The sequence below is a fragment of the Periplaneta americana genome, chromosome 7, assembly GCF_040183065.1.
Source record: "Periplaneta americana isolate PAMFEO1 chromosome 7, P.americana_PAMFEO1_priV1, whole genome shotgun sequence".
In the NCBI taxonomy this organism is placed as follows: Eukaryota; Metazoa; Arthropoda; class Insecta; order Blattodea; family Blattidae; genus Periplaneta; species Periplaneta americana.
Genome location: NC_091123.1, coordinates 58,860,202 through 58,877,883, shown reverse-complemented (window position 1 = coordinate 58,877,883; position 17,682 = coordinate 58,860,202). Strand labels below are relative to the sequence as shown.

At 36.4% G+C, this 17,682-nt stretch overlaps 1 protein-coding gene across 2 annotated transcripts; it reads left to right on the top strand.

Moving 5' to 3' along the window:
• Window positions 1-269: 269 nt before the first annotated feature.
• Naa20A (N-alpha-acetyltransferase 20 A) lies at window positions 270-16,694 on the top strand. Of its 2 annotated transcripts, XM_069830776.1 has the most exons (7): window positions 284-327; window positions 475-547; window positions 4,423-4,447; window positions 4,536-4,626; window positions 6,441-6,570; window positions 9,156-9,292; window positions 10,126-16,694. In XM_069830776.1, the coding sequence occupies exons 2-7, from the start codon at window positions 495-497 to the stop codon at window positions 10,209-10,211; spliced, it is 522 nt and encodes a 173-aa protein (XP_069686877.1). In that variant the 5' UTR covers window positions 284-327; window positions 475-494; the 3' UTR covers window positions 10,212-16,694. The 2 variants fall into 2 exon arrangements, with proteins under 2 accessions (XP_069686876.1, XP_069686877.1); XM_069830775.1 differs by having other exon boundaries at window positions 270-547.
• The last annotated feature ends 988 nt before the right edge of the window (window positions 16,695-17,682 follow it).

The following is a 17,682-nucleotide window of genomic DNA, read 5'->3' as shown; positions in this document are numbered from 1 at the left end:
CATCTTACTTCTTTTGGTGGAGGATTGGCTACGAACTGGAAAAACACAAGTTTTATCTCGGTCGAATGAAATGGATTTATTCTTCATCATAATTTGCATAATGACTTCATATCGTATAAAAGGACTTAAAGAAGGACTTGTTCAAAATATGAATTTGAATAAGAGCAGAAAATAAGATAAAAACATCACGATCTTTACTTTGCTGCCATCTATTGACAATGTATGTGTACCATCGATACAGGTATTTGTCGATACATGTCGATATATACCACACTGACTGACCAACGCTATCGATTAAAAAGCGAAACATAGGTTTGGGAAGCAGGGGTAGTTTACGTTTATTATATCTAAATATAAAAATGTGTTCATGTTAAAATTGTGCTTAATTTCACGTATAGTGATAACTTACGGGGCAACTGAATTTCAAGTTACAAACTTCAGCCAGTTCTCTCTTCATGCCTTTGCTTCTTTTAGGTTAACCAAACACTACAAGTATGACTACTTTGAGACCATTTACATGCAATGATATGTTCAAATTCAATAATGTGTAAGTATTAAATATAATTTCAGTCGTTACAGCACAATATTTGCAATGTTTAGTTCTACTTAACTTACCTTTTTTGGGACTGCTTGAAGAACATAACCTTAAATAGACTATAGCAGTGTGCATGCATTGAAAGGGTAGGCCTATGTCACATCTCTCACCCATGCATAACACAACTTGCTGTCATGTTTGTGGTGGATAAAAGAGGCCCTAATCCCCAGGTTTCCACATGCTTTTTCCGGCTACTTAGTTTCCACATACATTTTCATAAAACAATTGTGATTTGTGCCATTAATTCCTTTGAGGAGTCCAAATGGTTGAAAATTACCTTACATTAAGGATTACTAACCAATTTCAACCATAACTGGGCTTGTTATCGTTAACACTTAGTAAAATGTTATAAAGCACTTGAATTTTTAACATTGTTTCTCAGAACTGGGCGAACTTGACCATGTTTCTAAATATAGTTATAGGCCTAATCAGAAGTTGTACATTTTGGTTTTATACCGGTGACAAACGTACAAGCCATCGGTATATTTTTTCCCCGTTTGAATAATAAAGATATATAGCCTACATTTATGTAAAAATTTATATCTCATGTTCTATGTTACTGAGAAAGAAAGTAATATTGGGGTACATGCTCCACATTCTGAACATAACTACAAATTTCATGACTATCTTAAAATACTCAGGAGAAAAACAAGTTGAAGTAAAGAAAAATGTCGAAACTACATAGTAGTGGGCTGGGGACATTTAAACGCAATGGAAGCTTTTAAAAATGGCGACATAAATACATATTGTAGAGCCCATAGGGGCATCAAAATTCGCAGATGTGCTATTTAAACTGCTGAGAATTTGTTTACATAAAAATTCAAAAATGTGATTTTTGACCCCAAAACAACATTTTTCATTGGTCCATCACCTTAAAACATGAGGTACAGAAAGGAACAGCATGTGTCGTTAGTGAATTCTTTCTCTGAGTTTAGATCTTATCGCGAGTGTAGACTCAAATTTGCGAGAAAATTTTCTGATGTAATTTAAGTGTCCCAAGCAAGTTAATGACAAAGAGACTTCGACGAAGCTTTACATTATTGGTGTAACTGGAAAAGCGTTAGAAAGAAGTTCAAGAAAATCTCTCAATCGCCTAACAGTAGTTAGTCCATACAGTTTATAGTTTCATGTGGATCCATACAGCAACAAAATTAGCGAAACTGCGAGAGTATAAGATTTCAGTGGTTCATAGACTGACTAATTCCGATAGAAACTCTAAAATTCAGTTTTGTAGTTGGTTTCTGCAGTCTTTACATGAGACCTGATATTTTTTTTTTATTAATGAAGCATGGCTACATTTATCAGGATATGTAAATTCCCAAAACAATCACTATTGGAGTTCAGAAGCATCTCTTTAGTGGCATACCCTAAGTGTATATTCGTAATATTCTTCACAACATTACACAAGAATAACGGAGCCTAATGTTCAACAATTTATTAAAGACAGACATAGTTTCGAAATTCTGCTGTAATTCAAGGTAAGATTAAATGCTGTCATTCACAGTTTTCTACCCAAGAGCAGGTCCTTCACTACAAACTCAGCATTCTTCAATCTTTCCTCTTTTTTGTCTTTCTCTTAGTCTCCACATACGATCCATATATCTTAATGTTGTCTATCATCTGATATCTTCTTCTGCCCCAGACTTTTCTCCCGTTCACCATTCTTTCCAGTGCATCCTTCAGTAGGCAGTTTCTTCTTAATCAGTGTCTCAGCCAATTTATTTTCCTCTTCCTGGTCAGTTTGAGCATTATTCTTTCTTCACCCACTCTTTCTAACTTAGCACAGCCTCATTTCTTATTTTGTTTCACCATTTCACACACTCCAATCTTCTCCATATCACATTTCAAATGCTTTCATTTGTTTCTTTCCACTTAGTCGTAATGTCTGCCCCATACAGAATCACACTTCAAACAAAGCAGTTCACTAGTCTCTTTCTTATTTCTTTTTCCAAAGGTCCGTAGAAAATTAAACACTATAATAGGATTTAATTAACATTTATAATTTTGTAGTTTAACAATTAGATTGATGAGTAGTCTCTCCTTCCATATTTCACAGTGAAAGTAGTGTGTTACAGCAGACAAAGGGCTAGCAACAGACCTGGAAATGGCCAATACGTATCGGGGGTGCTCAAGATTGGAAACACTGTAATTATTCATGGGGATTCTTTTATTATAGGATATCGCTTAATGTTCGTCAAGTTTGACAAACGATGACGTCACAACATGGCGGTAGTTACGTCACAACGCAGTGACGTCACAATATGGCCGACGTAAATCAACACGACGAGTAAATAAAACTACCTAAAAAGAATAATCACACAAATTGACGATATTCCATTCTGGAACAGAGCCCATCCACTCTTATCCAAAATAGGATATCAGCAAAACAATTTCACAACTTCCCATTCTGGAATACAACCCATCCGCTAGGATATCATCAACACGATCCCATTTCTAAAAAGCAATAATCACACAAATTAACGATATCCCATTCTGGAACAGAGCCCATCCGCTCTTATCCAAAATAGGATATCAGCAAAATAATTTCACAACATCCCATTCTGGAATACAACCCATCCGCTCTTATTCAAAATAGGATATCATCACGATCCCATAAGTTAGGTGAAATTTCGGCAATTCGACACTATACACGGCAGAGAAAATGCACTTATATCATTGAATTCACAGTATTCGACCTCATGTCACTGAGATATCACCTCAACTAACCCACTAACCTTCTCACATACGTCGACCTCATGTCACTGAGATATAACCTCAACTAACCCTCTAATCTTCTCACATACGTCGACCTCATATCACTGAGATATCACCTCAACTAACCCTCTAACCTTCTCACATACGTCGAGTCGACCTCACGTCACTGAGATATCACCTCAACTAACCCACTAACCTTCTCACATACGTCGACCTTTTTCAGCCCTCCGTTTCACTCCTCTTGGGCCAGCAACGCACTCCATAGACAAACAAATCACCAGTAGCACAACTGCTCACGAATTGAACAAATAGAATGATTTACACACCATCCAAACACATGCTTTACCGGTACGCCATTCAAACCTCATCAGTACCAACCACCAATAAAATTTACACTTATACCAACCTAACCACCAGAATCCACAGCAACCTCTATATTTACCCACAAACACAAAATGTAACCCTACTAACTGATGACGTCAATCTTATGACATCATCCCATTCCCCAATCTAGCCAACATAAATTCTCATAAACATACTACCAATATCCTATAGTCATATAGACCTTATTCATGTTGTATAATATTGTAGCAGAAGTGTTTTCTGGTTTTCTGATCAAGTTTGTCTCATTCTACCATATCAGTACATAAAATGTTCACTTATTTTTGTCTTTGCAGTAAATAGGCATAATTGGCACCAAAATTATAGGCCTAGTGACATCATTATATAAGCTTACAGCAGAATTTTTAATTATGTTCTAATATTTATATATTTCATTATCTTTTTATATTTTGAACATGTTGTACTGTACAAATTTCACGAGAGGATCCCTGTGAGGTAAGGGAGTCTTAGTTAAGTTAGTGAAGAAGCAGGTGGGTGGGAGAAGTGTCATTGACCAACTAGAACAAACAAGTCTGAGCTGAAGCAACAAGGCTCAGTCATTGTCCAGTCAGTTCCTTGTCTGGAGTTGGTCGTAAGAATGAGGGGGGAAAAGTCCACATTCCTTCCTCGGATCTTCTCCTGAAATGCGAACAGTATGGTTAGACTTAGTAGTTGTGTGACCCCTGGTTTCTGACAAAATCTTTTTGAATAATGTATTTTTATCTTTACAGGAATTTAGATTCACTCACAGAAACTGTATCCTTTTCTGCCTATATCACAAAGCATTTCGCTTTTAAGCAATGTTTTGTAATTGAACTTCTAGCATTCCTTAACAGAAGTGTAGTATGGTTTATCCTTTTATATGCAATATCTTGCTCATTGGCCAGAGTACTTCCAAGTTGCAGAGTCACCAAGTGGAGAAATTATGGGCTACAGTAAGTATGACACAAAATTTTTTGGTAATATTAATTAGTATTTAGTCAGTTGATTTGCCACGAAACTAGATGCATGGCAACTAAAAATAAATACGAATAATTTTTTATTTCAGAATGTAGGAATTTGTTAGAATTAATTTAATTAAGAGTGATGAATCCAACATCATAAAAGTATCAATGAAATAAAATGTTAAAATAAAATTTGCCAGTCATTTTACTCCAAGTAGGGTTACCTGATGTCCGAAAAATCCTGGTCAGGCCCTTCATTTTAACCTTCTATCTAGCGTCCAGAGGAAATTTCTGAAAAATTTTGATTGTCCTACATTTTAATTAACAAGCATTTATTAGTTCTAAAATGAATTAACAACTCGGGAAAGAACGGAATTAGCCACAACTCACCATGGCAACATGAATATCTTCTTTTTTTTCGAGGGAAAAATTGTTCCGGGGCCGGGCATCGAACCCGGGACCTTTGGTTTAACGTACCAACGCTCTCCCAACTGAGCTACCCGGGAACTCTACCCGACACCGATCCAATTTTTCCTCTTATATCCACAGACCTCAAAGTGGGCTGACAACCGTCAAGCAACCAACTTCGAGTGCACACTAACTCCGTGTGACTTAAATTGTGGTTTTCTGTTCACGAACAGTGACGTGTATTATGCAAATCAAGATTTCAAGTATAACTCCCTGTAAAGTTGATTTGAATAATTTCGAGGGAAAAATTGTTCCGGGGCCGGGCATCGAACCTGGGACCTTTAGTTTAACGTACCAATGCTCTCCCAACTGAGCTACCCGGGAACTCTACCCGACACCGATCCAATTTTTCCTCTTATATCCACAGACCTCAAAGTGGGCTGACAACCGTCAAGCAACCAACTTCGAGTGCACACTAACTCCGTGTGACTTAAATTGTGGTTTTCTGTTCACGAACAGTGACGTGTATTATGCAAATCAAGATTTCCGGTATAACTCCCTGTAAAGTTGATTTGAATAATTTCGAGGGAAAAATTGTTCCGGGACCGGGCATCAAACCCGGGACCTTTGGTTTAGCGTACCAACGCTCTCCCAACTGAACTACCCGGGAACTCTACCCGACACCAATCCAGAACAGAAAACCACAATTTAAGTCACATGGAGTTAGTGTGCACTCGAAGTTGGTTGGTTGATGGTTGTCAGCCCACTTTGAGGTCTGTGGATATAAGAGGAAAAATTGGATCGGTGTCGGGTAGAGTTCCCGGGTAGCTCAGTTGGGAGAGCATTGGTATGTTAAACCAAAGGTCCTGGGTTCGATACCCGGCCCCGGAACAATTTTTCCCTCGAAATTATTCAAATCAACTTTACAGGGAGTTATACCTGAAATCTTGATTTGCAACATGAATATCATCAAAGATTGTGTGTGTGCATGCGTGTATGTGTTTTTTTTTGTTCAAAATTGCCTCAGAAATAATTTTCGTAATTACTGGTGTAATTTTATTTATGAATCACCATGTCTACCTGGAATTCTCTCTTCCATTACTGCTAATTTCTTATTTGTTACATTATCTTACCATGATGCATAATATAACATGCAATATTATAGCATGTACATTACTATATCGGAAATCTTAATAGAACTGGTAGTGATCTAGTAAATGAATAGCACTAGCAAGAATAATTGAGAGCGATGAATTTCGTAAACTGATTGGAAAATAAGTTTTAAAAAATCATCCCGTTTATCCTGTACTATGATCATTTATAGAGATTTACATTAAGTTTTGTTGCACATTTGACTGAATTTTTGTAATGTTTATCGAATACCATATTGCTTTCAGTAATGGGCAAAGCAGAGGGTCACAGTGAAAATTGGCATGGTCACGTTACAGCTCTTACTGTGTCTCCTGAATTCAGACGTCTGGGACTAGCAGCAACTCTAATGGCCTGGCTAGAAGATGTTTCCGAAAAGTAAGTGTAAAATAGTGGAGAAAACTTTGTAAGAGGAGTGTATTTTTCAATAACAAAATTAAATTTATCCTTTGAAGTAAAAATTATTGAAGTTGATCACATTAAAATATTGTAGTGCAAGAAAACGAATGTCCACCACTGTGAATTAACAGCATGTCTGACCAGCGAATAGGGATTATAAAGAATGGACACTTCGCTCCGGTACCTTTGATGTAGCCAGACTGATTTCAATGACCTTCAAGCCAGCTAAAGCGTGAGATTCTGCTTTCTCCCTAGAGTTGGCGCTGACATCACACCAGCTAGTAGTCGACACAGCAGAAATATAACTCATATAATTAATATATCTAGGTACATTATGTACTCAAATAAAATAAATTGGATCCATAAAATAATAAATCCGTCATTAACTGTAATGTCTAGACTCTAGAGTTCCTTTATAATGAAAGTTGAGACGTTGACCTCAACAACAATTAAAATATGTAATGATTTGATAGCACTGAAAATAGAAAAACAAAACTCTTACGAGAAGTAAAACCATATACCTATATTATATTATATGCAAATATTAAACGAATTCGATACTTAATTTTATAATGTATTATATTATGTTATAATATAAAATATTATATCTGAAATATAAAATATTATTATTACAACTAGTTTGTCACTGAGAAATAAGGAAAATCTTTAACTTGAATTTATTTGAAGCAAAGCGTTACTGGATTATGCAATAAGGTAAGCGACGTTTAGATCCTGTGTCTCAACTCTATTCTCAATTATTATCTTAGCGTATGCTCGATTACACTAACCTCTAGCGCTTGAAAGGAACTAAACGCTGGCGTACAGAGAAACAAAACACAGGAAAATTCGCTCAGTGTCCATTCTTTATAATCCCTATTCGCTGGTCTGACCGTGAAATGAATGAGCCCAGGTGCAAATCCTGGTTGCGACAAGTTACCTGGTTGGGTTTTTTTCCGAGGTTTTCCCTCCACCAATTGAAATAGACTTGCTGGGTAACTTTAGGCATTGGACCTTGCACTCAATTCGCCATCATTAATTCACCTATCACCACCACCACCACCACCACCACCACCACCACCCATACCTTAGCGTGGGTTAAGTTCATGGCACAATTCCTGTACTTGTACAATAGCGCAACTGTTCGGCTACAAATATCATTCACAGAACAGGAGTGATAAACACAATAAGCCTCAGGCTACAGTGCAAGCTTCAGGTCCCTTCTCAAAAGACGGAGAGAAAAAAAAATATATAATGAATGTCTTCAAAAAATGACAGAGCTTTGGGGCAAAAATTAAAATATTTATTTCAAACAATGATCATATTTCAACACACAAAAGAAACATATCACAAAACTGTCCCTAATCTCTCTATCCTGTCTCTACTCATCCCACCTCTTCTGTTCACACTCTCTCTCCCCCCTCCCTCCCCTCCCCTCCCCCTCCAATCCTGTGTAGATGTTCTGCTAAACAGTCATGGCAATAATTAATCGTACATTGTAGCTGCAGATTTTGTTGGTAATTGAGGAACAGTTCCTGGATTAGATATAAGAATTTACCACTTCTTACCTTCAGCATTGTTTTTGCAGTTTTGTATGTGAATTGATTGAAATTTTCTCTTCATTAACAGTTTTATAGAATGGCAGGATAAACTCCGTCGAGTTTTTTTTTTTGTAGGATTTCTGTGCCTTTTTTAGCCAAAAAGTCTGTGGATTCTTTTCCAGTCAAACCACAATGTGATGGGATCCACTGAAGAATAATGTCTCGTGTTAATTTTCTTAGATGGTATATTATTTTCCTGCATTCGTGTATTTGTTGTGATTTTGTTGAGTAAAGACTTACAATGGCTAGTATAGCTGCTTGAGAATTTGATAGTATAACAGCATCCTGAAATTTGTTTCTTCTATATAGAAGGTTCGTTAAGGATGTATGAATTATGGTTATTTCGCCATCAAAATTTGTAGTATTAGGTCCTGCTGTTATTTCTATTTCATTTGACTTGAGGGAACCATCTGTATATATATGAAGCCATGTATTATGAGATATCTTGTTTCGATAGTTTGTAAGGCCAAAAGTTTCATTATCTCAATATTTGTTTCTGATTTTTTTAATTCTTCGACTAGTTGTAAATTGTAATCTATTTGGAAATTCGTGTAAATTAAAACTTTTGTAAGTACATGTCATTTATGCCTAGATACAAACAGAGAACATTTCCAGTAACTTCAATGAAATAGGTGAGTACTGTTGTTAATGTACAGTACCGGTATTACTAAAAATCCAACCATGCCTGTATTTCTGCAATTCTACTGATATACTTCTTGGAACGAGTAGTGGCTGTTGTAAATGCACAGCCTCTTACAAGTTGTTGTTTAGCTTAAAAATGGCATTGTATAGCACAACATATCAGTCATCTGCTCATCAATGTTGCATAACATTATGGGTCAAAACGACTGCTGAATGGAAGTTTATGTAAAGAGTTAAAAATGTTTTAAAATGATTTCTCAAATTTAGTGTGTGGTGAGATGGCATTATTTCATTTGATGTAAGTTATTCTTTTTTGTTCTGCAGAAAGCGAGCCTACTTTGTTGACCTGTTTGTCCGTGTATCAAACCAAGTGGCAATAAAAATGTACAAGCGACTGGGTTACATAGTGTACCGGACAGTATTAGAGTATTATTCTGGTGATCCAGATGAAGATGCCTTTGGTAAGTGTTTCAGGTTTTGGATATTCAAATAATTGCATTCTTAACATGATACATTACTATTGTATACTGTGTGTAAGATCATGGTCTCGGATATGTCTGCATTTCATTTAACTGGTGGAGAAAGTAGTGGACACACGTACTATTAATTAATTTAATGACTTTAACAAATAGCATATATAAGATGTTCTGTTGACAATTAGTTCCAATCTTTGATGATTCCTTTTCATATTGGGAGGCGATTACAAATTTGCTGGCAAATGACTAATATATAATTATAAGATGAGTTGTTGACAATGGAAAACGCTTCAAATCTTGAATTAATTTAATTTTCTGAAGGGTTATATACATTATGCAAATCTAGTCTTTCAGGTAAAGCTCCCTGTAAAGCAGATTTGAATAATTTCAAGGGAAAAATTGTTCCAGGGCCGGGTATCGATCCCGGGACCTCTGGTTGAACGTACCAGCACTCTGCCAACTGAGCTACCCGGGAACTCTGCTTTACAGTGAGCTTTACCTGAAAGACTAGATTTGCATAATATATACGTCACTGTGTACTTTAACAGAAAACCACAATTCCAAGCCACACAGAGATTGTGTGCACTCGATGTGGGTCTCTGGCGTTTCGTTAGCCCACGCGAGTTGTGTGGATATAAAGGGAAAAGTTGAGACGGTGTCGGGTGGAATTCCCGGGTAGCTCAGTTGGCAGAGCGCTGGTACATTCAACCAGAGGTCCCGGGATCGATACTCGGCCCCGGAACAATTTTTCCCTTGAAATTATTCAGATTATATATATTATTTCTGAGCTTTTAACTAAAATTTTATTTCCTTTTCAGATATGAGGAAAGCTCTTTCAAGAGATGTGAAGAAAAAGTCAGTAATTCCACTCATGCATCCTGTCAGACCAGAAGACGTAGACTAACATTTTTCTTTGCACGAAAACACTCGAATATCATCTTACTCGTTAATAATCATACTCTCAACATGGCCATGAACTTCAGTATGTCTCGTCACACTCTGTGGTACTCTGAGTATGCATAACTTATTGACATGAACTTCAGTTCTAACTTTGTAATTCTTTCTTTTTATATAATATATATTCAACTGATAAAAACTGACAATGAATTAGGTTTAACAAATAATGTTAAGGATTTTGTTATTATAACTTGTTTTGTACTAAAAATAAGTCTCGTTTTTTTACGTGATTTGAGTACTACTCCTACTTAATAATGCTTTGAACTGAAGAGGTTATTCTGTGTTGGTATTTATCCTTATAAAGTCTCAGAAATTAACTCACATTTTGAAGTGATGAAAACTTAATAATTATCACAGCAAACAGAAGTAGAAAATGCGATCGTTCCATTAATGCATATAGCACCTCAGCATGGTTCAGGAGAGGCACCATGTTATTCTCAGAGTCAGCATTATTAGTAATTAAGTTTCGCTTTTCATTTTACAAGAATATACTATATAACACGAGGGTCATGCCAAAAGTAATGCACCACATTTAAATCAAGAATCATAGCAACAGAAGTGAAATTTTAAGGAAAACGGCTAAATACACATGGCAGAATCACAAACACAATGAAGACCTTAACAATTAATTAAAAACTGAACCAATACAAAACCAAGTGAATCCAACATGTATGGAGAATGAACAGAAACAGAATTCCACAATTAATTCTTAAATACGAACCACAGAAAAGAAGAAATCAAGGGCGTCCCCAGAAGAGACTTCTGGGTGACTGAGACCAAATCAGATCATGTAAGTTAGTTTGATGATGAGATGATGATATTTAAAATAAAAAGAAAGCTTTTTATTGCACAGCTTCACTATATACATAGTGTGTAGGAACTTAGGACAGAAAAACTTCCTGATCGAAGAAATCCTATCTCCTAATCAGAATACTTCAGCTAGACAAACTTGATTCACAATATTATTAGTAAGAAATTCGCACAAGCATGCAGATTTCCAGCACTGAGTTCGTCCGTTCATTTTCGCCATTCTTGCCACGTGGTTTTTCAGTCTTCAGCGCTGTTTAATTTAATTTAATTTAATTTAAGAGGGGGGGGCTATAACAGCTCTACCACTGCAATCTGAAAGATCTATTGCTCATCCCCATCATAATATTCTATCAGTCCAATAGTTTGATGTTCTTAATGAACTGAATCAAACTACAGACTGGGACAGTTGATAGCTCATCAAGCTTTGAAAAATGTTTTCCAAAGATGAGAGCTCTTTGATGAGCGAGTGCATTGCAGTCACACAATAGATGAGCTACAGACATCTTCCTGTGAACGAGTACGGGTTGGGTTGATATGTCCCATCCTGTACAGGTTCTTCTTGAGGGCACAGTGTTTTGTAAGGAATCCGACTCCCCAGCAGAGCTGTTTCTTGCTCAATTTTAACAAGTCACTTGACCTGCTCGTCTTCAGCGCTAAGTTCAGTCACTGATTTTTCGTTTTTCTTACACCGGAGCACATGATATCGGTCGCAATTCAACTCGCAGTACATGCAAACACATGCTTCTGACACTGGGTGAAAATATCTCGTGCTACACACGTTGTGGTGGAAGCCATGCACCGTCAGCCTATTGATGGTATGTCTCAGCCATTGGTTGGTTCCTGCCCAGCTTCAGTCGGCCATGCCGCTGGTGGTGTAGAAGTCATCGGCTACATTCTTTCTCTTCACAGTAGTAACCTGCTTCTTACCTTACTGGTATATGTACTGTATCTCTGAAGCAGTTTTACTTCTGTTCTCATGGTGCAAGTGGTTAGAAGACTGATGTAATAATAATAATAATAATAATAATAATAATAATAATAATAATAATGATTTATTTTAGCTGGCAGAGTTAAGGCCGTAAGGCCTTCTCTTCCACTCAACCAGCAAAAAGTGTATATACATATGCATGAACTTACAAAGAATTCAACAATTTGATTTAGATGAGAGTTACATGTATACAAGAGTTATTTACGAATTAAACAACAAAATACTATGAACTATTAATTAAACACTGAAATAAATTGTGTAGCAGAATTAAGCTAAAATACATAGAATGTTAATATATTTCAAATAATATTAGATAATAGAAAGAGATTATTATGAGACAATTTTGAAAATACAGCACTATCAGGATGATGTCTAAAGAAAGAAGTAACAATGTAGTCAGTGGTAGTTTAAATCAGTATGATTGGAGTGAAATGCTAATAAGGTTATCTTTTAAGCTGTTTTTAAAGGTGTTTATTGTCTTGCAGCCCCTAATACTTTGTGACAAGGAATTCCATTGACACGAGGTGGATACTGTAAAAGATGATGAATAACAAGATGTTCTATGAAGAGGTATACTTAGCGTGCCACAGATAACCCCTCCCTTTTTTTTTCTTTCTCTCGTTTCTTTATTAAAAACTAGAAATATGACCTTGTTTTAATTAGTTTTTAATATATCGTGAAAATGCTTTGTGGCTTTCATGGGGATTATATCTTTATTAAAAAACGGGAAATATGATCCTCTTTTAATTATTTTGTAATATCTTTTCTTATAAATGTACGGTGTCTGTTCTTTTCCTGAAATCAACAGATCGAAGTATTAAATCTCCTGCTTTATGGGACAAAATACGACGAAATTAGGACAAAATGTTGTGTTTTTGCAAGTTACATTATAATAATGGTATAATAATGGTATTATGTAATTATTATTATTATTATTATTATTATTATTATTATTATTATTATTATTATTATAGTTCAGAAATAAATACTAAATACATAATTAACTTATCATGAAAGAGAGTAAACCTTAAATATAAAATAACTGAATGAATGAATGAATGAATGAATGAATGAATGAATGAATGAATGAATGAATGTATGAATGAATGAATAAATAAGTAAATAAATAGCCTAAATAAATAATAAATGGATAGTCATTAGGATTCAACCCCTCACCACATGTATCACTATAGACATTTTTAAATGGTTTCATCAAAGCTCTGTCCATAAGCCGGTTGTTTTCACATGGGATTCACAGGCAATGTGATAAACTTAAGCCATTTAAATTGGGCATCAAATACACTTTCCTCAGTTGCATCTATGATGAGATTATTGTCTACTTGTGCTCTCGGGAAGAAAAAGAAAAAGATTGAACTGATCCCTGATTAATACACAGAAGGTCAGTCACATTTTTATCCCTTTCACCCGAGGTCACTTTTTCTACTTGTTTCTTGCGCCTATTTCTTGCTGGAATGTCGCTTACAAGTAGGTGGGTTCTGTACTCCTCGAATGTGGGAAGCATAGCTATTGACGGCATACGTCTATCAATAAGGGATGCTGATCGAGTTATTAGCATTAACCCTTGCGCTAGACATTCGTTGACCTCTTCCTTTGACGTAATGTGTAATTCTCCTGTCGTAAAGGTCATCATGTGAATGTCCTAGATGGTCCGGAATGTACAATATCAACCCGTTGTGAGTTGACATTTTCGCAGCGGGCATTGTTGTCTGTAGTGTTAGATCCACTACACATCTTGTCTTTGTACCATAGAATAAACTACGATCTGAGTTGAACGCTGCTTCTGGTGTTATCAAAGTGCAGGTTGGTGGTTTGCACTTCTGATACCTGTGTCCTTTCAAGTAGTTTTGGCTTGTATCACGAGTACTTTGCCATTCTACCTGTTTTCTAGTGTGTCTCTTAGCTCTAAGAAACGCAGCTAGACGAGGCGTCAGGAATACTTTAGCCTCCTCTCGGTCTATGCCGTCTTCCCGTTCTAACTCTAGCTTGTGCTGAACTGCTCGTTTTCGTTTACGGCGTCAGCGAGCGAGTTTTGACGGGGTGGCCGGAGATTCTTCCCTGTGCAATTCTGCATCACTCTGTAAGGTGCTTGCCGGTACTCTGTCTCCGCTTCCTGAATCTATGAGCTCAGGGGTTTGTGCAGTCTCTTCAGACTGTTGGGATGCTGAATGAACACGATGAAAGAGTTCATCATCCTGTGAATACTGAGTACATTGTAATCCCTCAGAAAATTTATATGGGTTAGATGCGATACAACGGGCTAGTTTCAAGTGCAGCCAGATTGCCTCACTGGCTTTTTCTACTGCCTCGTCGTCTTCTCTCTCCCAATCATCCTTGGGCTCACATCCCCATGTATACAGGGTGGCTGACTCCATATATGAGCATTCGTCAGCTGGTGTCAGTTGACTGTACTGAGAGTTTTTCCGCATAGTCATCTTCATACTTGAGAAGCTGTCCCACGCAGCTTGCTGGGCCGTTATTCTGGCCTTTGATTCGTAATCGTGCTTCAGCACGTCACATATAGCTGCCGCTGAGATGTCACTCAAGTTGTCGATGGCGCTGTCGGCTTGGCTGATTAGTTCTCGAGATCTAATCGCCACTTGCTCCATCATTCTAGTCAGTCAGTCTGTTCCTCGACCGAACATCATCTCCTGTTGGTCCATACTATCCACTACTTCTTTGACCTGTTCAGCAGGTAACACAGACCTGATGAATGCTGGCCTAAGTTCTGTACTGTTTTCACTGTAAGAAAAATCCTAATGTAAACATAAGCACGTTGCTGTCATACCCGTGATTGGCTCCCAGTCGAAACACTCACATGACGCAGGAAAATATAGTTCGTATTTGGAAACCACAATCTTGTATTATTTGAAAATAAAACATTGAATTCTAATTGTTAAATATGATTAAACACTTAACTTCACTCATATGTAAAACGCTATGTAAAAGAAAAGCTACTTTTATATTTTGTTATATACTATGAACGCGGATGAATACCAACAGTAATACCGAGGTAGTCTGTTCCTGTAACAAGCTGGCGTCACTTGAGCTCGTAGTTGTTCACGTAAGCACGAGGTACTGAAGTATGGCTTTTGCATCCTCAACTGTCCATTGTGAAGACATGTCTTAAAAATAATTTAATTACAGTAATTATAAAATAAATGTTTCCTAAGCAAACGAATGCATAGTAGTGAGGTTAGGTCTACTTGATGAGTAACGGGAAATGTTTAACATGAAACAGAATGTACAACAGTAGGCGGGAACACGTACTGAGAATCTATGGCGCTAAACAGCGGCCAATGAAGCCTCACTTCAGTCACGTGCTATTGTTTACATTAGGATTTTTCTTACAGCGAAAAGATTATAGTGTAGTTGGCAGATAGATTGATTCCTGTAGCCTAAGCATTGCTTGGGGTTTGGGGTTGAGAATACGCTCTTCTACAAGTTTTATAAGGTTACAAAACGGTTTTGATGAATTACAGACACGGTGGTTTCATCCTCATTGGGAATTCTGATACAGCTGTTATATTTATGAATTTTGGTACAGCTACACCACTTGCAGAAAGAGGATGAACTGAATTTTCACAGAGATATAAAACATATATCTGAGCAAAGTGTAAATCACGAAGCTGTAGAATAAATGCTTTTTTTTTTTGTGTGTGTGTGTGTGTGTGTGTGTGTGTGTGTGTGTGTGTGTGCGTGCGTGCGTGCGTGCGTGCGCGCGCGCGCGTTAAATATAACTTATCTAGAACCCATAACTGAAATGAACATAGTGTTTTGAGTGGATGATATAAAACACGTTGAGTACTGAATCATATTGAAGCAGGTATACACAAATTAAATAAACCCTTCTTGTTACTTACATTAGATATAAGATTTTCTTCTTATACAGTTATGCTTTTAATAGTCTTGCCTTAACTCTAGCTTTGAGAATGAGATTCTTTTTTTAGAAAGCTGTTTACTGATAGTCTGAGAAAGTGTCTATATCTTTTGTAGAGACAGCATAATATACACATCTAAAACCAGGATTAAAAGCAGAAATAAATTTTTGCTATTGGTTTTTTCACTTCTTATGAATAGTGACATGAGTGCCAAAAGTATTTAATAACACACTGAAGAATATTTTTCTATAAATATGTGTTCACTTTCACCAATTTTAGCAAATCTAACAGCTTCTAACAATTGTAGTACCAATGTCCATTGCCATTGCTGCATGATGTAAATGGGTAGGTAAACAGTTGAAGTCACCACACTTTCTACTTCCTGTTTGTTGTGCTACTGTGTAAGACTACAGCTGTATGTAACAGTATGGCTACAGAGTACGCACTTAAAGCAAAGTTTTACAATCAAAGCCACGTGTACAAGTAAATCTTCCCAGTTAGACTAACATTTGAATAATTGCATAAACTTCGGAATGTGAGAAAAATGAAATAACAATCCGATTTTCAACCTCATGTAACTTCCGGTTTAATAATCAGTGTAATATTAATATACCTTATTTTTTAATTCAAGAAACCAGAGGCTTGAGGTTGATTGTGCTGTAATGTAGTACATAACACACTATTGTACATTAAATTTTTTAAATAAACTGATTTTCTTAATTCTACAACCTGATCTTGGCATTTCTAAATATGAAAAATACTTAGGGTCATTCCACAGTAACTCACGTTACATTCAGACAGATTTATGAACTTATTTTATATACTAAAACAAAAAAATAAGCTTTTTACGAATTTTTTGACCTATTTATTGCATTTAGGAACACTCTTCGTGACAGTACTAGTAATCGGGAATATAATTAATTAATTATGATTTATTGATGAAATAGTTGTAACTCACGTTACAAAAAAAATATGCCAAGCAAAGACAGTAACGTTACTTCATATTGTTCTGAAAGTAAAAGCCTTACATGTTTCCAGTTTTATCAGTATTACTGTTTAATATATTTAGAACATATTCTTCAACCATGGATAACAAAAAGAGGGATAAAAGAAAATAATTATTTTATTAGGACGTGTTAGTAACTCACGTTACATTTTGTCTATATCATTATGTTTTGTTACACACACATGATTCATAAATTTTAGTGGAAAATATAGAAAAATAAACTTTTTAAATAACACTTGCTCACATTCTGGGAGCCTGTTCTCATGGAGTACTGAGAAATAGTCCCCACAAGATTTGATCCCTCATAGCATTGGCCCTACAAGGAAAAAACTACCAAGTAGAAGAGGAGGTACGTGGTTTGTCCACAAATGGATCTTCAAGGCGCATTGACATCATTGCTATCCCGACAAGATCAACAAGTGGATTCATAATTATTGATCCAACTGTAAGGATGGAAACTTATGAAAATCAACCTGCTGAGGTACATCAGGAAAAATGCGACATATACGACCCCACTATACCATATTATCAGGAAAAATATCATCTAACGTCGATCGAAGTTATTGGATTACTGAGTGTGGCTAGAGGAACCATCACAAAAAGATTCGCGCATTTTTTCAAGCAGTTTGGTCTAGGACAAACTCTTGTCACTGAAGTATCTATGTCTGCAGTGAAGGGATCTATAAAAATCCTAAGAAACCATCTCTACAGTTAT